Source organism: Lepisma saccharinum, chromosome 5, assembly GCF_977018435.1.
Source record: "Lepisma saccharinum chromosome 5, izLepSacc3.1, whole genome shotgun sequence".
Taxonomy (NCBI): Eukaryota; Metazoa; Arthropoda; class Insecta; order Zygentoma; family Lepismatidae; genus Lepisma; species Lepisma saccharinum.
In genome coordinates, this window is record NC_139233.1 from 2,616,437 (window position 1) to 2,641,936 (window position 25,500).

Genomic DNA, 25,500 nt, shown 5'->3' on the forward strand with positions numbered 1-25,500 from the left:
GGATCTATCTTTATTAACACACCCACAATCCGAGGACATTTTTAACCAACCGTATATCCGAGGACGTGCTTGTCCCTTTCCCCTCAACATCTCCATTGCTACCACAGCCTCCGTGGGTGTCCAGAAGGGGTAGAGGGGGCACGTCGCCCCTCGGGAAGTGAATTTCAAGCTAACATAATATATTTCCACACATATAATTTCATTTCAGTCACAGTACTTTATGTTAATTATCTTATGGCGTTGCAGGAACATGCCAACTTCAAATTGCAGGAGTGCTTTTTGAGAGGGTGACTCTATTATGAGGGAAATATGCCTTGTTTATCTCCTTGGAAAAAATGCAATGCTTGCCTCTTTATGGAAACAATCTGCAGACGTCTATGACAGCGTTTGACCTGTTCCCAAGAGTGGCTCGAATTGATTGATAGATCGAATGAGGTTATTTTACGTCGCCTTTCTGCCTGTTTTCCCTAATCGCGATTGATAGGACGAAATTGATGAAGGGAGACTCAGAAAGGACAGCCATGCCAAGGGCGGGATTCGAACCCTGGACCCCTGGCGCGTGGTTAGAATTGTGTCATGCAACACAAATGTTTCTCTCCTGTCATTCTCACATAGAACTGAGCGTGTACCAGTAAAATAGAAGATGTAGAGCCTAAGTTTTCATGGCAGGAAAGGATATGTAAAAGTCAGAATGCAACATTCGTGTTGAGTTCTCGCTTTGTAGGGGTGTTAACAAGGGGTTTGAGCCAGTGACGTCACTACAAGAATGAGAGGGGCAGCAGAAGAGGGAAATATTGTCTGGGGAGGAGATTATCCCATGCAAAACGAGTCTATTAAAAAGTTATGCGCTTTATCTCGTCTGTTGGGGGCGCAATTAAGTGGCGAACCAAGGGAGGGCTTCCACCCCCTTGCTTTTCGCCCTGTGACCATATCATTGCGCCAAAGATCCAGTTGTTTTAGGAAAGGGTATGGTATCAGTCTTATATAAACGACGATTTTCTTGGTCGTTCAATTTCTTGAGGAGTAGAAAGAAAGTTTCCAGGATGCCGTGAAATATTTTCGTTCCGTGAGCCAATCGAACGTGTTCCGAGACAACCATGGTCTGTGACGTAAGCGAAGCGGACGTGATGTAGTGGCTGGTGTCGGCGAGGCGCAGGGTCGAGGCTTTCGGGAGGAATTTTTACGACAGACTCTCGTCTATGGTGAACTGCTTGCTGGAATTTCCGCTGCGGCGAATGTTGTTGAAGCAAGGGAATGCTTTATTAAATTAATATAAGTGTGTGTATGTCTATCTAGCATCGAAGTCAAGGAGCATGTCAGTGCAGTGGTCTGTGGTTCCCCTTCATCGGGCAAAGCGTGTCAATCAGGGTATTCAACCTCTCTTGAACTGCTGCAGGCTAACAATGGCCTGGCGCATGGACTCACATTCAGTATAATCCTCTATGGGGCTCGTGTTGATTGATTTATTGGTTTGCATTACTTTACTTCGCTTTTCTGCCACTTATTGGCTAATCACGAAGATGAGGATGAGATATGATTAAAGAACACCCATGTCCCCGTCGGGATTCGAATCCGAGACCCCTGGCTTCGTAGCGTGCTGTGATAACCACTCCATCACGGCGGTCGGCTTCTGAAGTTCGTATTGTCATCAGCTTCGTCTTGTCATTTCATCGTCATCTTCGCAATTAGCCGAAATTGTTAGAAGAGGGAGATAAAATAAAACAAATTAATCAAATCATTTGAGAGTTTCTCTTCATGAATTATCCTTGCCATGATTAGTCAACAATGGCAGAGAAACAATGGAAAGTCAGAAGAATACAAAGCCAGGGGTCCAGGGTTCGAATCCAGGCGTGGGTGTTATTTGTTCCTTCATCATTTTCATCATATCATCACTCATCCTCATCGTCGCGATAGCCAAAAGTGGCAGAAAATCGACGCAAAATAACAAAAATCAAAGAAATCAGTATACGCTTATCTTGTCCTGTCCTCTTTCCAAAGTTTGTTACTGATCCGCCACCATATTATAGTTCCGGGCTTGAAACTGTGGCGCTAGTGTCGCCTGTAGTTCGAATATTTTCTGAGGGCACATATCTCGGCGCCACAGTACAAAAGGACAAAACTCGCCTGTCCATTACTCTCCCGATATTCTCCTGGAATTGAAAACCGCACCCAACCGTTGCTTACTTTTTCATATGGAAGTAAACCGCCCAGCTACACAATCCTATCAACTTCCTAGGATTGAGCTCGGACATCCATCAGCGCCGAGATACCTGAAGAAAATCCTTGATTTCCTTCCAAGGAAATGACTTTTGCGTCCGCCGAAAGAACTGCCTTTCTTTTCCAGTTCCCTTCACTGGCCCAGGTAGACATTCCACGACCTTCAGGTTATACCTCTCCCCCTCCGCCAAACCCCGGGCCACCCATGTCAGTGTATCCAACTGGAAAGTCGACATTACGATGCTGAAGTGTTCTTAGCGAATCTTATTTTGCGTCTCTTTTCTTCCTATCTAGGCTGATCGCGACGATAGGGAACGGCGATTAGATGAGTGGTAACGCTGCCGCCTTGTAATTAAGGTGCAGTGGCGGATCCCGTCCAGAAGTTGCAGATGGGAGGGGAGATTTTCCGTAGTCACCGACAATCATTTCTAACCTACGCTTGCACTCTTTTATATAAACAATACATAGTACTGTAAACAGGAACCAGGCTGACTTTCTTATTCTAGAGACTCTGAGGGGCCCGGGGCTGGAATAGATGGTTATTAATTATTATATGTCGTTATCATAATTCCCCTCATTACCTCCGTAAACTGAACGATCAGATATGAGGGGTAAAGTGAATGAACCTATAAACATATTGCACTGGGGTTCGGATCCAAATTTAAACTGTAGGCCCAGTTCCGATTAGCCTATCGTGAGCATAAAGTGGTCTTAAATAAAGCTATAAAATGTATTCTCGAACCTGGTAAGCTTTGCGATAAAAACGCACAGCATTATTAGGCATAATAATACAGGGTGTACACAAAGTGTCTGACACATTTTAATTATTAATAAATCAGAAACTAACAAAGATACAAATTAACTGGTGGCAATGTCAGATAGATATACTCAAAAAGTTTTATGTCCTGTATCAATACACTTCTATGTGTGCGGGTCAGTATGTCGACATCCACAGTATCTATCGCGTTGTTTATTCTGGCTGTATTTTCATCACTTTTGTAAGTTTAGTCAATATCGTTCGTCGTGTTTTGAACGAACGCTTGCCCGGAAGATGGATTAGACGTGGTGGACCGATTCCTTGCCCCACGACATCACCCGAAAAAACTCCATTGAAGATTTTTCCTTTGGTGATATGCGGCAGAAATTTTTATGAGGCATATGTGATGAACATATGAACTGAAAACCAGTATAAGCAATGCGATATCTACTGTGGATGTCGACATCTGACCAGAACATGTGAAGAAATCGATTATCGTCTTGACATTCTCCGTGCGACAAAAGGAGCATACATGGAAGTGTACTGATACAGGACATACAACTTTTTTAGTTTTGTCTATTGTCACTGCAACCAGTTAATTTGTATCTTTGTTAGTTTCTGATTTATTAATAACTAGCTGATTACTCCGCGTTGCCCGGGTATTTATTTATCCCAATCGTGTATTAGACAGGAAAATAATGAATTATAACTATAGTGTAAAATGTAACTAATTTTAAATGTGATCGTGAATGTCACCAATTAGCTTAGCGACTCCGAAAACTATGGATTTGACACTAATCTAGGTCATTTCTGGCATTTTATTTTTCACCCCCTCTCATCCCCCCCCATGCCGATAGGTGATGAACTTGGAGTTGAACCGCATTGGGAGTGTCACGAAAACTATGGATTTCATTCGCAACACAGCCTGAATGTTAGACAACCCGAGAAACACTATCGTTGTGCGGATTGCATAGTCACGGATGTCTGTTTGTGCGAAATCTATATCGGCGGTTCTCGATTATTTTTACATGTCATCCCTTCCCACCCCACCCCTAGGGGTGTTTTGCCCCACAGTATTTATTTCCAGTTTGCAAGTGATACGTGTACCAAGTTTGGTTGAAATTGCTCCAGGCGTTCGAGAGTTATGCCGGAACAAACAAATACACACACACACACACACACATACCACTATTTTTATATATAGAGAGATTATATAATGTGTCAAGACACTTTGTGTACACCCTGTATATTCGACAACCTGACAGTTGGGAGAGGAGATCGCCCCTTTGCCCCCGCAGTGGATCCGCGCCTGGCGTGGAGACGCGTTGCGCAGTGTTTCGAATCCCACCTTAGACTGTAGGCCCAGTCCCGAATAACCCATCTGAGCATATAGTGGACCTAAATTAAATACACTTACTTTTACAAAGCAAATCCCACATTCACTGTCATGCATGGGAACGTCACGAAAAACTAAAAAATTAAAATAGCATGGTGGAAAGTAAACTCATTCTGTGATAATTAGTAGTCGAGGCCTTTATGCAATCACGCAGGTTACATTAATAAGATATATAAGTCGAAGCACGAATGCATGACTTTTTTATAAATGAGAATCCATGTGCTTTATATGTGCGAATTCATTTCAATAAATTTTGACCAACTTTTGACGACATCTTATAATGCATAAAAGTCAGTGACGTGGTTAGCGCATTTTTTCCCCTCTAGATTCACCTGCTTCTTTTGGGATTGCTGGTGGGGTCTGGTGGGGCCTTGTACAGTCAACGGTAAAGATAATGGTAAGCAAATTGTCCACCGCTATTTTCATTACTTTTTTATTCTACATCCTGCGTTGTTTTAATGAATGAAACTATGTTGGTTCGAAGCAGGCATTGTTCTCGGCTAATTGACGTCTTTATTTCAATTCATTGTCATCACATTGTGTAATTCAGACCGAATGAAAATTGTGGTGGACAATTCGCCTTCTGTTTCTTTCGCTGTTGGGTGTACGAGACCAGTCGCTTCCAGACGAGACTGGAAACGAGAAAGAACTGTGAAGGGGAGAGGGGGGAAACCTTGGACCTTAATTCTCTTTCTTATGTTTTTCATTTCTCTCTTTTCCGCACCCCTGCTTTCTCTCTCTGTCTCCCTCGACATCTCTTTATTTCTCTCTCTCCTCTTTATTTTCTTTCGTTCTTCCTCCCTCTCTCTCTTGCTTCTTTTCATTTCTCTCTCATTCCACTCTCTTTCTTCCTTGCTTTAGAGAAGGAGAGAAAGAAATATGGAAAGAAAGAGAAGCCCCTCTCTCTCTCTTTTTGGCGGAGAAGGATGAGAAAAAGGAGAAGAAGAAACAGAAGACAGAGAAAGTCTTTATCTGCAATTACTCTCTCTCTCTCTCTCTCACTTTCTTTGTCTTTCTCTCTTTCCTGGGGTGAGCTAGGGTAGAAATAAGAGAGAGTGTGCAAGAGTAAAAATAAAGACAACTATTTCTCTTTTTTTTTAAAAGTGAGATCCGATTCACTATTTGCCTCCGCCGGATGTCGAAGCCAGGACCACTTGATTACGGGGTGACTACGTTATCATTACACCATCCTGGATACCCTAATGTAAATAATAACAACAATGTGCATTTATCTGTTCCAGAAAGAGAGCCCGTGTTGTCCATCCGCTATGTACTGAATGTTGTGCTTCATCGGAAGTGGTTTCAATTTTCCTAATGCATTCCAGCCTGAACAATGGAAAGGTTATGCGACTCTTATCGAGAGGAATTGTTGTTTATGGACGTGTCGCTGACGTAGGAAACGAGTTCCGGTTTCTGCTGCAACGATTATTCGAAACATTACCACTTTCAATTGCCGTGCATAAATAACCAACCTCCGTGGTGAGAGCTGTTAGCGGAACGCGCCACGAGAGAGATATCCCAGGTTCGCATCCTGGGCAAGGCATGGAAATGCGTTTGTGCAATGGATGGTGTTCAACTTGACGTCATCACGCAGTGCACTTTGGGAAGAAACGGCATGAAGTCCAGCAAACAGATTCGCGAGAGAATTTGGGATATTTTTTGCGTACACATTCTTCGCATGATCATGATAATCATACCATGATTCATTTCGGCAAGGACCACACGCACAATGCTTACCCGGCATGTTTTCGACGCATGATCTGATCTGTTTGCGGACGTGATTTCGCGCAATGAATTGTGGGGCGGGGAGTTGTTCGCTGAAGGTCGGTATTGCTGCTACAACTATTTCCCGTCTTCTTCTTCTAATAGAACCAAACCTAACCTAACAACTAGGGAGAGGAAGTTGACGAAATGTCATCTTTTTTCTGACATCTCGGACACGATGCCCATTAATTATACACAATATTACACTTCGTCTAGAACCCAAAAAAGGTAATTTTAAAATGCATTTTTTTGCCAATTTTCAGGTTTTAGGTAATTTTCCCCGATTTTTGGCATTTTACCGTCATTTTTCGCTATATTCGGTGTATTGTTTCGTCATATTTTATCACTTCTTTCATTTTGGTAATATTCTTGAGGTTTTTCACCAAGGTGAACATAGGTCGATATAGATCTCGCAAGATTGCAATTTACTAGCACAGATGCGGGAAATTCATGCATTTTACACCAATTCATTCAGTGTATACGACTTTTTCATTAAATTGTTTAGAAATTATTCGGTTGTTTCCATTGGAAATCCTCATTGCATATTTTGATTGAATGTGCATGTGGAATCATTTGGTGCCTTTTTTTTTAAAGCAAGATTGCATTTTGTTTAATTTCCTTTTCATTTCAATTTTTAACCTGAAAGTAACAAATTTAATGGTCATTTTTTGCATTTTTACGTCATTTTTTCCCATTTTTTAGGACATTCTATACGTCATATACCTATATATATATTTTAGGTCATCAACTTCCGCTCCCTACTAAGAACGAACGCATTCCACAGACTCTACAAAGCTACCAGCCAATGGCAATGCTTAAAACAGTTGTAGCAGCAATCACTACCTCCGTTGAATATCATCCATTTCATATAATCTAATCCCCAGTGGAACCACAGTCGAGGCTTGGACATTTACACTATTCTTGGTCAATCATCGTTCTGTTTCACAGCAAATAAAATAGCATATATACATGTACTGTAGTTCCAAATCATAACACAGTTCTCTGGATATAATTGTTAATTAGATCTAAAGAAATACATTAACGTCTGTTTCGTTTTATGTGATTCGAAGTACACAAATTATTCTTACTATCTACCTTCAATTGTTTTCAACAAGTCGTTGCTTAACAAGAAAACAGCATACTAATTGTTAAATTTCTTCTTCTTCTTCTTTTCTGCATGTGAGAATTGAGATTATAAACGTGCACACAGTTACAGAGTTTGAAAGACAATTAAGCTTATCTGAGAATAAAACCACATAACCACCTTTGCATTCGTATGTGCTAATGTAGTTGTGAATAAAAGAACTGCAATAATCAGAAAAGAAGCGTGGAGTTTTTAAGTAACAAAAGGAGAATGGATAATCATGAATCCAAGTTGATCCTGAACGTAGATATTACCCTCTGTCTGTCCTTAGACGGTGTATTAAGAGTGTAGCATGTGGCATTGTTTTCCAGGTCCGTGCTGCGGATCGAATTGGGTCATGAAGCACGTTGGCGGTTGAAAGACAGGAATTCGAGCAGTAAGGGCATTAGCTGAAGCAGACGTTGAGCACGATCATTGGCTTACGGTCTTACACGTGGACCAGTTGGTTGTAGTTATGTCAGTGTGAAAACATGCTTGCAAGGGCGTTCCGAGGGGGGGGGGGGTTAGGGGTTCAACCTCCTGGAAACATCTTGTGCCGCTCGAACGCGTGCCCGTGTAACGGCTGGAATCATTCCCGTTGCCGGCGAAATCGCTAGTGCGTAAACCCCTCAACTCAAGCGGCTGAAAATAAAATTTTCTCCCATGCTAGGTGTTTTGGCACCCCCTACTTGACGCCATGTAACCACAAACTTTTCACTTCCCCCTGTTACCCTGCCCCCGTGTCGGTTTTAATTACGAAATATAATATCCTTTTTCTAAATACTTCAAATGCTGTTAAAGAACACTTTCTTTTTGTATGTATTTATTTAATACTTACCTGTATAATGTTATCAAAATAACAGTAATATCTTAGCTTAAATTGCTACAAGGGGTGACCTGTTAAGGCACCCAACAGTCAACCTCACTTCCACGTAGACGTAGTACATCCCGGGAACTGCTTCTTGCAGGCCAACGAGGCTCTGGCGTCTGAACCTTCTGCCAGTGCAATCCTCTATCTATAGGGCTGTGTATTGTCCTTCTGTGTACTCAGTGCCCCTTTACAGGCTCAGCTATTAATAGGTAAGGATATTTTAGTTCCCTTTAGTATAGTATATGAATGAATTAGTTTTAAAAAATGAGTACGGAAGTTCTTAACAGTCATTTTATTTTATTTTTATGGGCCTGCCCAAAATTTTGTTTTAGTTAAGGGGTTTATGCCCGTATTACGTGACGGGCTGAAATTGCCTATCCCATAATATACGAATCAATCACTACATGATTTTGCAATTTATTTATTATGTTATGCAGCAGTAACTTCAATTAATTATTGTCTACACAAACCTAAATTTAAAAACAAAATCAAACAGGCACTCTTGTATAATCAGAAATATGGTTTTGGCGCTACTCAAGGGGGGAACACATTAAGGGCCGGGCGATTACCAGGGCGTCGCCTCTGGTCACGATGGGCTAGAACACTTTTCAAATGCATCGGTATATCCACCTAGCCTCGCTATCCCCTTTGCAGCCTGCCATCTAGCGTGACAGTAAAGACACAATTTGACATTGGGAAGCAAATAGTTTGGTGAACTGCCCATAGATGTCGCCAGAGACGAACGAAGACCACATGTGATATAACAAATCGATGGCTAGAACCTACCTATGGCGACATCTCATCTATGTATGTTATGTGTGCGTGTCTGGGTTTGTGTTAAAGAGAAGTACCCCCCCCCCTCCCAACCGAAAAGGACTTAGGAAAACGCCCTGTAGATAGATAAGACAGACAGACATCGCAGCGTGCGAAGTCAAGAATGTGTCTTTCTACCTCGAAGACAATATTTTCAGCCCCGCAGTTCGTTCCGACGAGAAACAAACTGCGAGGAGTTTCGTGCATTTCAGGCAGCAGTTTCACGAAGTTATCGTACATTTTACAGAACCCGCACGCACACCCTTCCGCGCCACAACCAGCACACGAGCTGCTCCTTGTGCGGACACTTTTCGACAAAAGATGGCAGGCCTGTAGCATGGCACCGTTGGTTCTCACAATTTCATGAATAAATATGCCCCAGCGGTATTCCTCCTCCGGCATATTTTGTTAAATTATTCATTGATATCTAGCATTACATATTCATATGCCTCTCGTGTGGTGTATCGATGTGTTCTCATCTCTATCTCACTCTCTTTAATACTCTTACGTGGTTTCTTTCTACTTCTTGTCATTGTAATTTTTGGTCTGTAACCTTCCTTGTCTTTATGGTGTATTCCGTTCACACTGAAAAACGTAAGACTTATCCAAGACTGTTTTTTTGTACCAATTATAAGACAAAGAAACAGCTGTGGTTAATTCTAGTATTTTCTCACGTGAATTTAGTGTGAAGAAAAGCAAGGTTTCAAGGAGCTGCCGTGTTGGAAGTGGTCAGCGCAGTGCGACGTCGTGCGTTCGAATTCCGGCGAAAAATAAGAAAATCATATCATAATAGGTTAAATAAAATTGAAAGAGCGAAGAAGGGAAAGTCAGTTTAACTAACTGACGTTTAAAATACTCGTTAGGGAGTAGAATTCTACACAAGACTTGGGTTCTATCCTCGGGAGTTGATGATCCATCGGAATTTTTCCGCTCTTGTCCTACATAAATCGACTCTGGGGTTCACCCAGCCTCTAACAGTGGTGTATAAAGTCGGCCGGAGGGTAGTGCTGATCACATTACCTTGCCTAGACCGTGATTATGAGACCCTATGTGCCTGCAAGGCACGACGCAACTTTACTTTTCAATCTAACGATATTCTACTAGACTAGTAGTAATTAATAACAGACATGTTGCTTGAAATGGATGGTTTTTAGCTATTTTTGTGATTTTCGGTGTAGCCTTGATTAAAATACGCTATGGGGGAGGCAGTAAACCTTGAACTAAATAGGTGGCAGCTATGAAATACAGGTCTCCTCAACCACCCAGCTCAAATCAAAGGTTAAACGCTTTGGTAACAGTTGAAACCCGAAGCCTGTACTTTCTTTGCGGTGTCGAAAAGTACTCATTCGTTTTCCTTGATTGTCGGTGAAAGTATGCCACTTTCACCAACCTTTCTACATCCCGAGAGGTTCTCCACTGGGATTTCCCCCCCAAAGGCGCAGATGACGGAAGTTGACGTAATCCAGTCCGACGCTTGCACGCAGTTAGGAAAAACCTGGAAGAAGTTGGAATAAGTCTTTGGCATGTCGAATGGTTTTTGCTGTTATGTAAAGCGTTTGTCCTTCACATCCTGACTGAAAGGGGATTATTGGACGTTATTGTTGCTTGCCGATGATTACTGAACAATGGTCGCTCAATGATCTTCCCTCAACAATTATCACTGAATGAATTATCAACAATGATCATTGTTCAGTGATATTGCCAAACAACAATGATGGATGGACAATGATTATCGCCCAACAATGATCACTGAACAATGGTTGTTCAGTGATTGTCGCCCAATAATGATCACTAAACATTGATAGCTCAATGATTACCGCCCAACAATGATCAATGAACAATGATTATCGTCCAACAATGATCACTGAACAACTATCGTCCAACAATGATCACTGAACAATTGTTGTTCAGTGATTATCGCCCAATATTGATCACTGAACAATGATTGCCCAGACGAGTAGATGCTTTAGTGATCAAATGTTAATATTATGATTGCCTTACTCACATATATGCCTTTGTCTTTGCAGCCACGACCGCGACCAGCCCTTCACGTTCCAGCTGGGCGTGGGCCAAGTGATCAAGGGCTGGGACCAAGGCCTCGTGGACATGTGCGTGGGCGAGAAGAGGAAGCTGGTCATCCCGCCCGACCTCGCTTACGGAGACAGGGGAGCAGGAAATCTCATTCCAGGAGGTACGTTCTCTCAAGGTTCAAAAGTTGGAGCGTGTTACATAGGTGCCAGACGCCAGTGTGTGTTGTCATTTTGTTAAAAGAAAAAGAGAAATATAGGAAGAGGGAAGTAAATGAAATCATTAAAAGAATGAGGAGAAAGGAAAGGAAAGTGCAATAGAAGAAGAAAAGGAAATAAAAGGAAAAGAATGGAAGGGGAAATGAAAATAAACAGGAGGAAGAGAGAGAAAAGAATGATGCCCATTTTATCACCATTGCCAGTGTGAGTGTGTTTTGCCATGTTGTGTGTTAATTGCCTTACAACAGAGGTAAATTACAAAAGGCGTATGTATTTTGTACCTTGCAGATGACACGAGTAATACAACTAACACAAACTTAAATCCAGGTAAAACTTTTGTCCTGGAAATGATCTGAAACTGTGAACAGTATCTCCCCTACTTCACACGCAATAGGTGGATAGATTGATTGATTGATTTCGTTTATTTTACTTCGCGTTTTGTGCCACTTGGCTAATTTGCGAAGATGGGGATGAGTGATGAAATGATGAAATTGATGAATGGACATTCACAAACAACCAAGCCCGACCGGGATTCGAACCCGGGACCCTTGGCGTCGCAGCGCGATGTGCTAACCGCTTTTTTTTATGCGGAAGCTTCCCCAATCACACTTCATTCACTCATATCATTTCATTCATTTTTCAACTTCAGGACTTTCCAGGACAGACAATCACAGACATCCATGTCCGAGCCAGGATTCGAACCCGGGACCCCTTGCGTTGTAGCGCGATGTGCTAACCACTCCGCCACAGGGGCCGACTAACTCGGCCACAGGGTCGGGCACAATAGGTGGATAGAGAACGCTAGGTTTAGGGTGTTGCTACATTTGTTTTTTTTTATTTCAGCCGCCCCGTGCCCCATTTTGAACTTTCCGTAGGGAAGTGAATTAATTCTCCACCGACCGACCACCACTGCCTTTTCGACGTGCTGGCAAGACTCTTCAAGTTTGTCCTGAGGTGTACATTCATTACACATCTACTCCGTCCACACAAATATCAAATTTCATTAACTGTACATGCAAGACATCATGGCCATACAGGGTGTCCTAAAATGTATATACACTTTCACAACCCGCAACTCACTACAGGTTCTCATCTTTTGACATTTAATCGATTTGAAGCAATGGTTAAAAGAAATCCACATTTTGAGAAAAGATAATGTTTCATAGAAGAAAATTTATCCTAAATCAGATTTCAGGAAAGATAATTTATCCGAAAGCAGTTTTCAGGAAAGATAATTTATCCCAAAGCAATTTTCAGGACAGATAAATTTATCCCAAAGCAGTTTACAGAAAAGATAATTTATCCCAAAGCAGTTTTCAGGAATTTTCAGGACAGATAAATTTATCTCAAAACAGTTTACAGGAAAGATAATTTATTCGAAAGCAGTTTTCAGGAAAGATAATTTATCCCAAAGCAGTTTTCAGGACATAAATTTATCCCAAAGCAGTTTACAGGAAAGATAATTTATCCCAAAGCAGTTTTCAGGACAGATAATTTATCCCAAAGCAGTTTACAGGAAAGCTAATTTATCCCAAAGCAGTTTTCAGAAATTTTCAGGACAGATAAATTTATCCCAAAGCAGTTTACAGGGAAGATAATTTATTCGAAAGCAGTTTTCATGAAAGATAATTTATCCCAAAGCAGTTTTCAGGACAGATAACCTTATCCCAAAGCAGTTTACAGGAAAGATAATTTATTCTGAAGCAGTTTTCAGGACATAAATTTATACTAAGCCAGGGCCGCCCAATGACGGCCTACGAACTTAAGACCTACATCAGGCCCTGCAATCATTTACAAAAGAGACGAAAAAAAAGACCTGTAGAGACCGAAAACGAAAGCATCCCTATGAGGTCCAGTTGCCGTTCACTATTTTGCCACGGAATGTTCAAAGTTTCATTTTCCAACCTGGGCACTCCGTTTCTTCGTGAGCGTTCCGCTATCAGTTTCATCTATTCATCACCATCGTCACGTTCAACCTACAAAGCAGGAAAAAGGCAACGTCGATAAAATGGACTCGTCTATCCTGCAGTACATGAAAATTTTCACAAGTTCTTTGATTTCATTTCCGCCCCGTCTGAATACTGAGACGTGTACATCAGGTATTCAATAAATATATAAGTAAATATGGTGGCTCCGCGCGCATTATTTCCAACCTTTTTTGGAGTCATTTATTATTTATCTGGACACGCCCATTTTTCCTGGAGCAAGTCGTTTACCTTCGTAAGATACTATTATCTGCAGCGTAACACTAAGAATCTGAAGAATGCAAGGACGGTTCCACCTCTGCGTATATATCCTTTCTCCGCCTTCGTTTTCCCCAGACAACGATATTTTATTCCCTTGCATGTTTTCATTACAAGAGAGTCAGACATTTTCCACCTTCGTAGCGTTAGTCTTTTTTTTCTTCTTGTCCTTCTCTCTTGTGTGCACTTCTTACTTTCTTTCCTTGCTTTTTGGCCCCCTTTTTTCCTTGCGTGGTGAATTTCTTCGTGCGCCCTCTATGCAGTCTCCAGTGCGATTTCCAACCTCCTCTCTTTCCTCTGCGGGGGAGTGGTTAGCGTAACATGCTACGAAGCTCAAACCCTCAGCGTTGCCAGCATCCCGATCTGGAAAAGTCCTGATTATTCTCTTAAATTATGCTAAATGCGACTTAATTGTGCTACTATCTATTATCATTAGTATTATTGACATTTTTATATAATTATTATTTTCTTGTTATTATTTTTAGGATGACTTAGGTTTTAAGTAGTGTATATTAGGCGTTTCAAAGTAGTACTTAGTAGGTATTCTCTTTTTTTATCAATCGAATATCAGTTTTTGACATATTTTGACAATTTTTTGTCTGTGTTTTAGCGTTTAGCGATGTTTTTAGTACAATTTTCACTGCAAAATTTTTTTCCCCACTCGTACTTGGTAGGTATATCACGATCTTACGTGATACAACTTAACCTATTTTTTTTTTGTTACGATTTTTTAATTTTTTTTACGATCCTAAGTGATATAACTTAACCTATCATTTTTTTTTTATTTACGCACCGAACTAACCTACAAGGGACTCTGTTTGTTTTAATATTTCAGTATTTTAAGGTTTTCACAAATTTTATATAATTTAAAATGTGTTGGATGTTGATTTTTTTTTTTAGTATGTGGCAATTTTTGTTACGAATATTTTAAAACTGTTCCGTCACCCTCTCGTTCTTCACGTCGTGGACGAAGGACTTCTCTGCGATCAGGATGACGCTGCACAGAGTATCGGCAGGCAGTGCATCGTGGAACTCGCAGACGATCTTGATGTTGGTGCGATCGTTGATAGGGGTAAAAAGACAGTTCTACGCCAGAAAATGATGCGTTTTTTGCAACCTTAACGGAAAATATCGTAAAGGCAAACGCGAAAGTGATAAGATAACCCCACTTCCGGTCGCTATTTTGGATTTCCGAAAATAGGTTCTATTCACATTTTACTCACGTATAGGCGTACGTGATGAATCACCAAACAGATTCTTTCTAAGTCTTACCGTTTCCAAGATAACCCCACTTCCGGTCGCTATTTTGGATTTCCGAACATAGGTTCTATTCACATTTTACTCACGTATAGGCGTACGTGATGAATCACCAAACATATTTTTTCTAAGTCTTACCGTTTCCAAGACAACCCCACTTCCGGTCGCTATTTTGGATTTCCGAGCATAGGTTCTATTCATACTTTTTCTCACATATAGGTGTACATGACGAATCCGCAAACAGATTTTACCTAAGTCTTACCGTTTCCAAGATAACCCCACTTCCGGTCGCTATTTTGGATTTCCGAGCATAGGTTCTATTCATACTTTTTCTCACGTATAGGCGTACATGACGAATCCGCAAACAGATTTTTCCTAAGTCTTACCGTTTCCAAGATAACCTCACTTCCGGTCGCTATTTTCGATTTCCGAACATAGGTTCTATTCATACTTTTTCTCACGTATAGGTGTACATGATGAATCCCCAAACAGATTTTACCTAAGTCTTACCGTTTCCAAGATAATCCCACTTCCGGTCGCTATTTTGGATTTCCGATCATAGGTTCTATTCATACTTTTTCTAACATATAGGTGTACATGATGAATCACCAAACAGATTTTTTCTAAGTCATGAATTGGAGGGTCTATAAAAACCTGTATTAATTCTCGTAAGAGAACAGAAAAAAAAAACAAAAAAAACCAATACTGTGGTTATTACAACAAATAGTCTTCTTCAACCCCTATCCAAGAAACCAAAAAATCATCGTCCTAACTAGAACCATGTAACTATCTGCCATCTGTTAGATGTTTTGTGAACCAAGTGGTGCTTTGTTTGTGTGTAAAAAAAAATGCAATGCTTTTTGCACTTGGTTATCATCACCTAACATGTTATTAATTGTTTTTTAAAATTAATTACAACTGAAAACTAATAATTAATATTATCTAAAGTTACTAATTAATATTATACAAGTAATTGATATATTTTTTTTGTTCTTGTTGCTAGTGTTGGGTAATTATAGTTGTTGCAAAATATTAGCTCTCGCGTATGACAGTTTCTGAGTTTTGTTGGGTATATATAGACGAATCGAAATTTTACTTGTTATGTTAAATTGTATGTTAGGGTACATGGTAGGAGAAATCATTGTATATTAGAGCGCTCTTTCAATGATTTGCCTATAACTGCATACAGGCAGCCTTAAATTTAGCATAAAATATCCTGATCCTGTTTCTTCTAGCATATGCGACGTTTGTTGTGGTGGCCTCATTGGGGGAAATGTGATTCTCCCATGATGTCATCTGACTTACTAGCATATGCGATACGAAGAACAGGTGTGTATGTGGCTTACTAGGATTAGGCTCATGGTAATGAGGTCCTAGTAGCTGAAACGTTGTCGGGGTATTTTGCAAAAAAATTTCTTAAACAGTTAACAAATATAATATATATATTTTTTTTTAAATTCAGACATTAGATGGATTTTACAAATATATTTAAAAAAAATAGGTTAGGTAATTGTGGCTTCTACAGCTCGCCAAGCAGGGTGCTCTTGCATAAGCTCTTATCAGTCTCTAAGTCAGCAACAAGCAACCTGCGCTAGAGGTAGATGCTCTTGACATTATGAAAAATAAAAGCTTGAGTAAATTTAGCTAGTTTTCGAGAATTTTTTTTGTGTGTGTTTTTCTGATTAGTTAAAAAATACGTAATGTGATGACTCATATCTTCTGATTGCGCGACAAGTTATTACGTAACATTGTGATGACTCATATCTAATACCCTTCGTTGTATTAACTATAAGGGAGTAAACTATTACACAACATATTGCAACAAGTTATGACGTAATGTGATGAGTCATATCTAACGTGGCGTCTTCTGATTGGTTAATTATTACAGGTGTTTTCAATACGGTCCGCGCTTTTATTATATAAGACGGCATACACTGCAGATCAGTCAGTCTCGTGAGAGCAGCCGAAGAGTACGGACGTCCTGTTGCAACGCTCCTCGTTTTTGTAAAAAAAATAGGTATTTAACTTTTTTTGAAGCTACATACCATCTATTATTTCAAGTTCAAAGGTGTTTCACGTGGTTTTTCATAGTAATTTCGACCAGATTGAATTTTGACGTGATCGTGCATTTTCTATTTCACCTCAAGAAATTCTATATAAATAACATACCTGAAAATTGTATCGCTATATACTAGACTTTTTGATTTCTGTGATTTTCGAAAAAGCAATGGCATCCACCACCAGTTTCAATCGTAAAAATGATAAAACTGAATGTGTTACTTGTGGGAAGCTAATCTCAAGGAACAATTTATCGGTACACAGGGCAAGATGTAGCGAAACAGGTTCGAGAATTAATCGTTCCTTACCTTCTAAGCCTTGTGCTCGATGCGGAAAGATGATCAGCATTACAAATTTAAGTAAACACCTCAAAATTTGCAAACCATCGACCGAACAAGGAACAGTGAAAAGAAAAATCGATGATTTAGGAACCGAAGCTTCCACTTCCAAGCAAATTAAATTATCTAATAAACGCAAACCAATTAGATCTGCGTTCAACGACCCACTCCAGGATTTTTCAATTAAGTCAGAACCAGGCCGTGACATTCTAAGTTTCCTGGACGAAACGAAAACATCTGTACTAAATATTTTGAAAGATAAACTTGAAAACAACTCTATAAAAGTATACGTTGTTCTGTTTTCTGAATACGAGAAAGTTGATGGCACAACGAGTATTTTTTATCATCGTACAAAAAACCAGACTCTTCATTTGGCGGACGTCGAAAATTTAGACAACTTCTATTATAAAGTTTCCAACGAGCTGGTTAAGAAACATGACGATTTCGAGGCTAAAGGGTCGGGATGGTCTCTGTGTGGAAGTCCTCACACGTTAACCGTTTACGTGAACCGATTCTCGCCTCTTCGTGCTTCCAGCTACGTTCCTCTTCCACCGAACATTCAACACAAGAGGGCTGTGTTAAATATACAGAACAGCGATAACAAGTGTTTTTTTTGGTGTGTGTTGGCTGCACAGCATCCTGTTCATTGGTCAAATAATCCAGAACAGGTTTCTCATTACAAGCAATACGAGTCCGAGTTTGAAAGTGTAATGTCTGGCATCGAATACCCGGTGACATTGTCGGATATAACAAAGTTCGAAAATCGTGCAGGAAAACGCATCGCTATTAATGTATATTCCTTCTCGTCAGATAAATATCTCGTGCATCCCGTCAGGATAAGCAATGTCGACGATGACGATGCTCGTGTGATTAATCTTCTTCTTATTTCAAACGAGGATGTTCATCACTACACGCTAATTCGTTCTCTATCACGTTTGGTCAAAAGTCAAACAACCAAGCATGAACATTGCATCGAAGTTTGCCCGAGATGCCTAACCACGTTCGACGATCAAAAACAACTCAATTATCGAAATTACACCGGACGTCAAATTGCTATCGATAAACTTGCCGAACATAAAATTTATTGCGGTAACAACAGACCGGCTAGAATGTTGATGCCCGAAACGAACGAAGTCGAAGAATTCAAAATGCACAAGGCATTGTTAGAACATCCCGCAATCATCGTCGCAGATTTCGAGGCGTTCCTCAAACCACTCTCCTACTGCGAACCGGATCCTGAAATTTCCTCCACAACGCCGTACCAGCTTCATCAACCTAATAGTTTCGGCTATGTTGTTGTGCGACGTGATAAAATAAATGATGCATATATATACCGCGGGCCAAATGTAATCGAACACTTCCTGGAAAAAATGGTGGAGGAGGTTGAGGTAATTGGTAGCGTACTGCTTACATCAAAACCGATGGCACCTTTAACTGAAAATGAACTTCAAAATTACAATTCCACTGAGGTGTGTCCGGTATGTGATCAAAGTTTCACTGATGAGAACAAAAAAATATTCCACCACGATCATTTCAGCGGAAACTACATAGGTGGAATTTGCAACACGTGCAATCTTAAAATCCAGAAACCTAAATTCATCCCCATATTCTTTCACAACGGAAGCGGATATGATTTTCACCACCTGGTGAGACATCTTGGCTACGATCCGAAACGTATAGGTGTCTTGGCCGAGAATGAAGAACGCTACATTAGTCTCAGCAAGCAAGTGTCGATTCCGGGAACGAAAAATACAATCGAGATGCGCTTCCTGGATTCGTATAGATTTCTCTCTGCAAGTCTGGATGCATTAGCGAACAAACTCACCGACGATCAATTTAAAATAACTAGAGCTAGTTTTCCCAACGTAGACATAGAACTCGTTAGACGTAAAGGGGTTTATCCTTACGAATACGTTAGTGATGGTTCTAAATTTAACGACGACGCTCTCCCACCTCCAAGAGAATTTTACAGCAGACTCAGAGAGAAAGGAATCACGGACGAAGAATACCAACACGCGCAACTCATGTGGGAGAAATTAGAATGTAGGACACTTGGAGACTACCACGATGCATACTTAAAATTAGACGTGACGATACTCGCGGATGTTTTTCAAGCGTTCAGGAAAACGGCAACGAATATTTATAAATTAGATCCAGCGTATTTCTACAGTCTACCGGGATTAGCGTGGTCGGCAATGTTATTCCAGACAAAGGTCAAGCTGGAACTGATATCGGACGTTGACATGTTGCTATTTATCGAAAGAGGGATACGAGGTGGAATGGTGCAATGCGTACAGAGACATGCAAAAGCTAATAACGTACACATGAAAGAAGATTACGATTCAAATCGAGCATCGAATTACATCTTCTACGCCGACGTTAATAATCTCTACGGACATGCCATGGTTCAGAAACTTCCTTACGGGGGATTCGAATGGTTAGATTCCACTTCGATAGACATTATTCATTTCGACGATAGCGAGTGTGGTTTCTTCGCAGAGGTAGATCTCCAATTCTCCGACCACCTGCACGACACGTTTTCGGATTTGCCTCCGACTCCCGAAATCAAATGTCCACCCGACTCGGTTCAAGACAAGCTTTTGTTAACATTGGACCCTAAACAGAGATACGTCGTCCACTACAAGAATCTCCGGTTTTTGAACGTTGCAACGTTTAGAAAGTCGTTGATTTTGTTTCTGTATTTTCCGTCGTTGGGTTTCCTCGTCATGTCGATCGTCGCGAATCCGAAATCGTCACTGTTCCAGCAAGAAGAGCAGCGTTCCGAAAATTGATTGATCAACAGGGCGTTGAGTTTAGATAACATGGAAGGTAGAAATTCATGATCTGCCGTGCGGTGTACAGTCTCCATTGTTTGCTTTCGGAAACCAAAGTGATTCATTGTCCTTGCTAGTTATTTATTGTGTATGTGAGATAGTTAAAGTTTTTTTTTTATTTTAGTTATAGTTATTTAAGTTCATTTTTTTTCATTTGCATTGCCTACAATTTTTGCTAATTTCTAAACGATAGTGTCCCCAAGGCAACGTGTGGATTCCACAAGACAAAATACATCTTTTATCGTCATGCGGATCTAATGCTACTTTCCTAACTTCGTTTGTTGTAATCACGTGGTCTACACTTTGGATTCTTTGTTCTATACTTGGTATCGTCGATTGTGAGTAAAGGCAATCGATGTAATCGTAGAAGGTGAGTTTGTTCTCCACCGTATTCTTGCCCACACCTTTTGCTTTCTTCGTGACGCTACTAAATGTTCTCATGGCATACATCTTCGAACGCAAACCCGCGAACTCGACAATAATATCACCGTTACATTCATCTTTCAGTTTACCTAGGACTTTTTTGTTACGAGATGGAATTCCAAATCTGTTGGGTTGAGGATACGCAGAAGTATCGAAATACTCAAGCATGGAAGGATTTTTTATGTCTTCGTAGAGGTTAGGTGTTTGTATGCTGTAAATGAAGCTGTCGGTGTCCGTGTACAAAAGTGACATTTTATCATTGTAGAAGGGTTTCATCACGTCATAATGAAATTCAAACATGTAAAGTTTCGACAAGTCGAGAACCGTTGCGCCAACGTAAATTGGTTTTCTGAATTTCATCAATTTTATATCTAGATTGAAAAGTGCCAAATTCTCGTTGTAAATTTTTCTCGACTTGAATCTAGGATCGGCTATCCACTTCCGACATTTATTCTTATCGGAAATTAATTTCACGTCTACGTGCTTCCTAACATTCTCCATGGTCTTTCCGTACACCGCATTGTTCATTAATTTAAAGAAGTCCTTGTCTAAATCGGAAGTGGCAGCTGTTCTATGTTGCGTGTTAGTTTCTATGTAAGGTCTTAACCACGTGGAATGTTTAAACTTTAGTATTCTTCTAACATTTACTATCTGAACACCCTTCCCAATCAAAAACCGGAGATTCTTGTAGTGGACGACGTATCTCTGTTTAGGGTCCAATGTTAACAAAAGCTTGTCTTGAACCGAGTCGGGTGGACATTTGATTTCGGGAGTCGGAGGCAAATCCGAAAACGTGTCGTGCAGGTGGTCGGAGAATTGGAGATCTACCTCTGCGAAGAAACCACACTCGCTATCGTCGAAATGAATAATGTCTATCGAAGTGGAATCTAACCATTCGAATCCCCCGTAAGGAAGTTTCTGAACCATGGCATGTCCGTAGAGATTATTAACGTCGGCGTAGAAGATGTAATTCGATGCTCGATTTGAATCGTAATCTTCTTTCATGTGTACGTTATTAGCTTTTGCATGTCTCTGTACGCATTGCACCATTCCACCTCGTATCCCTCTTTCGATAAATAGCAACATGTCAACGTCCGATATCAGTTCCAGCTTGACCTTTGTCTGGAATAACATTGCCGACCACGCTAATCCCGGTAGACTGTAGAAATACGCTGGATCTAATTTATAAATATTCGTTGCCGTTTTCCTGAACGCTTGAAAAACATCCGCGAGTATCGTCACGTCTAATTTTAAGTATGCATCGTGGTAGTCTCCAAGTGTCCTACATTCTAATTTCTCCCACATGAGTTGCGCGTGTTGGTATTCTTCGTCCGTGATTCCTTTCTCTCTGAGTCTGCTGTAAAATTCTCTTGGAGGTGGGAGAGCGTCGTCGTTAAATTTAGAACCATCACTAACGTATTCGTAAGGATAAACCCCTTTACGTCTAACGAGTTCTATGTCTACGTTGGGAAAACTAGCTCTAGTTATTTTAAATTGATCGTCGGTGAGTTTGTTCGCTAATGCATCCAGACTTGCAGAGAGAAATCTATACGAATCCAGGAAGCGCATCTCGATTGTATTTTTCGTTCCCGGAATCGACACTTGCTTGCTGAGACTAATGTAGCGTTCTTCATTCTCGGCCAAGACACCTATACGTTTCGGATCGTAGCCAAGATGTCTCACCAGGTGGTGAAAATCATATCCGCTTCCGTTGTGAAAGAATATGGGGATGAATTTAGGTTTCTGGATTTTAAGATTGCACGTGTTGCAAATTCCACCTATGTAGTTTCCGCTGAAATGATCGTGGTGGAATATTTTTTTGTTCTCATCAGTGAAACTTTGATCACATACCGGACACACCTCAGTGGAATTGTAATTTTGAAGTTCATTTTCAGTTAAAGGTGCCATCGGTTTTGATGTAAGCAGTACGCTACCAATTACCTCAACCTCCTCCACCATTTTTTCCAGGAAGTGTTCGATTACATTTGGCCCGCGGTATATATATGCATCATTTATTTTATCACGTCGCACAACAACATAGCCGAAACTATTAGGTTGATGAAGCTGGTACGGCGTTGTGGAGGAAATTTCAGGATCCGGTTCGCAGTAGGAGAGTGGTTTGAGGAACGCCTCGAAATCTGCGACGATGATTGCGGGATGTTCTAACAATGCCTTGTGCATTTTGAATTCTTCGACTTCGTTCGTTTCGGGCATCAACATTCTAGCCGGTCTGTTGTTACCGCAATAAATTTTATGTTCGGCAAGTTTATCGATAGCAATTTGACGTCCGGTGTAATTTCGATAATTGAGTTGTTTTTGATCGTCGAACGTGGTTAGGCATCTCGGGCAAACTTCGATGCAATGTTCATGCTTGGTTGTTTGACTTTTGACCAAACGTGATAGAGAACGAATTAGCGTGTAGTGATGAACATCCTCGTTTGAAATGAGAAGAAGATTAATCACACGAGCATCGTCATCGTCGACATTGCTTATCCTGACGGGATGCACGAGATATTTATCTGACGAGAAGGAATATACATTAATAGCGATGCGTTTTCCTGCACGATTTTCGAACTTTGTTATATCCGACAATGTCACCGGGTATTCGATGCCAGACATTACACTTTCAAACTCGGACTCGTATTGCTTGTAATGAGAAACCTGTTCTGGATTATTTGACCAATGAACAGGATGCTGTGCAGCCAACACACACCAAAAAAAACACTTGTTATCGCTGTTCTGTATATTTAACACAGCCCTCTTGTGTTGAATGTTCGGTGGAAGAGGAACGTAGCTGGAAGCACGAAGAGGCGAGAATCGGTTCACGTAAACGGTTAACGTGTGAGGACTTCCACACAGAGACCATCCCGACCCTTTAGCCTCGAAATCGTCATGTTTCTTAACCAGCTCGTTGGAAACTTTATAATAGAAGTTGTCTAAATTTTCGACGTCCGCCAAATAAAGAGTCTGGTTTTTTGTACGATGATAAAAAATACTCGTTGTGCCATCAACTTTCTCGTATTCAGAAAACAGAACAACGTATACTTTTATAGAGTTGTTTTCAAGTTTATCTTTCAAAATATTTAGTACAGATGTTTTCGTTTCGTCCAAGAAACTTAGAATGTCACGGCCTGGTTCTGACTTAATTGAAAAATCCTGGAGTTGGTCGTTGAACGCAGATCTAATTGGTTTGCGTTTATTAGATAATTTAATTTGCTTGGAAGTGGAAGCTTCGGTTCCTAAATCATCGATTTTTCTTTTCACTGTTCCTTGTTCGGTCGATGGTTTGCAAATTTTGAGGTGTTTACTTAAATTTGTAATGCTGATCATCTTTCCGCATCGAGCACAAGGCTTAGAAGGTAAGGAACGATTAATTCTCGAACCTGTTTCGCTACATCTTGCCCTGTGTACCGATAAATTGTTCCTTGAGATTAGCTTCCCACAAGTAACACATTCAGTTTTATCATTTTTACGATTGAAACTGGTGGTGGATGCCATTGCTTTTTCGAAAATCACAGAAATCAAAAAATCTAGTATATAGCGATACAATTTTCAGGTATGTTATTTATATAGAATTTCTTGAGGTGAAATAGAAAATGCACGATCACGTCAAAATTCAATCTGGTCGAAATTACTATGAAAAACCACGTGAAACACCTTTGAACTTGAAATAATAGATGGTATGTAGCTTCAAAAAAAAGTTAAATACCTATTTTTTTTACAAAAACGAGGAGCGTTGCAACAGGACGTCCGTACTCTTCGGCTGCTCTCACGAGACTGACTGATCTGCAGTGTATGCCGTCTTATATAATAAAAGCGCGGACCGTATTGAAAACACCTGTAATAATTAACCAATCAGAAGACGCCACGTTAGATATGACTCATCACATTACGTCATAACTTGTTGCAATATGTTGTGTAATAGTTTACTCCCTTATAGTTAATACAACGAAGGGTATTAGATATGAGTCATCACAATGTTACGTAATAACTTGTCGCGCAATCAGAAGATATGAGTCATCACATTACGTATTTTTTAACTAATCAGAAAAACACACACAAAAAAAATTCTCGAAAACTAGCTAAATTTACTCAAGCTTTTATTTTTCATAATGTCAAGAGCATCTACCTCTAGCGCAGGTTGCTTGTTGCTGACTTAGAGACTGATAAGAGCTTATGCAAGAGCACCCTGCTTGGCGAGCTGTAGAAGCCACAATTACCTAACCTATTTTTTTTAAATACATTTGTAAAATCCATCTAATGTCTGAATTTAAAAAAATATATATATATTATATTTGTTAACTGTTTAAGAAATTTTTTTGCAAAATACCCCGACAACGTTTCAGCTACTAGGACCTCATTACCATGAGCCTAATCCTAGTAAGCCACATACACACCTGTTCTTCGTATCGCATATGCTAGTAAGTCAGATGACATCATGGGAGAATCACATTTCCCCCAATGAGGCCACCACAACAAACGTCGCATATGCTAGAAGAAACAGGATCAGGATATTTTATGCTAAATTTAAGGCTGCCTGTATGCAGTTATAGGCAAATCATTGAAAGAGCGCTCTAATATACAATGATTTCTCCTACCATGTACCCTAACATACAATTTAACATAACAAGTAAAATTTCGATTCGTCTATATATACCCAACAAAACTCAGAAACTGTCATACGCGAGAGCTAATATTTTGCAACAACTATAATTACCCAACACTAGCAACAAGAACAAAAAAAATATATCAATTACTTGTATAATATTAATTAGTAACTTTAGATAATATTAATTATTAGTTTTCAGTTGTAATTAATTTTAAAAAACAATTAATAACATGTTAGGTGATGATAACCAAGTGCAAAAAGCATTGCATTTTTTTTTACACACAAACAAAGCACCACTTGGTTCACAAAACATCTAACAGATGGCAGATAGTTACATGGTTCTAGTTAGGACGATGATTTTTTGGTTTCTTGGATAGGGGTTGAAGAAGACTATTTGTTGTAATAACCACAGTATTGGTTTTTTTTTGTTTTTTTTTCTGTTCTCTTACGAGAATTAATACAGGTTTTCATAGACCCTCCAATTCATGACTTAGAAAAAATCTGTTTGGTGATTCATCATGTACACCTATATGTTAGAAAAAGTATGAATA

At 40.1% G+C, this 25,500-nt stretch overlaps 1 protein-coding gene across 2 annotated transcripts in view; it reads left to right on the forward strand.

Moving 5' to 3' along the window:
* Fkbp14 (peptidyl-prolyl cis-trans isomerase Fkb14) overlaps window positions 1-25,500 on the forward strand; it is a 58,790-nt gene that overhangs the window by 20,771 nt on the left and 12,519 nt on the right. For both annotated transcript variants that reach the window (XM_083121978.1, XM_083121979.1), the window contains exon 2: window positions 10,969-11,132. In XM_083121978.1, coding sequence (XP_082978104.1) covers window positions 10,969-11,132 — 164 coding nt within the window. The remainder of the gene's footprint in view (window positions 1-10,968; window positions 11,133-25,500) is intronic.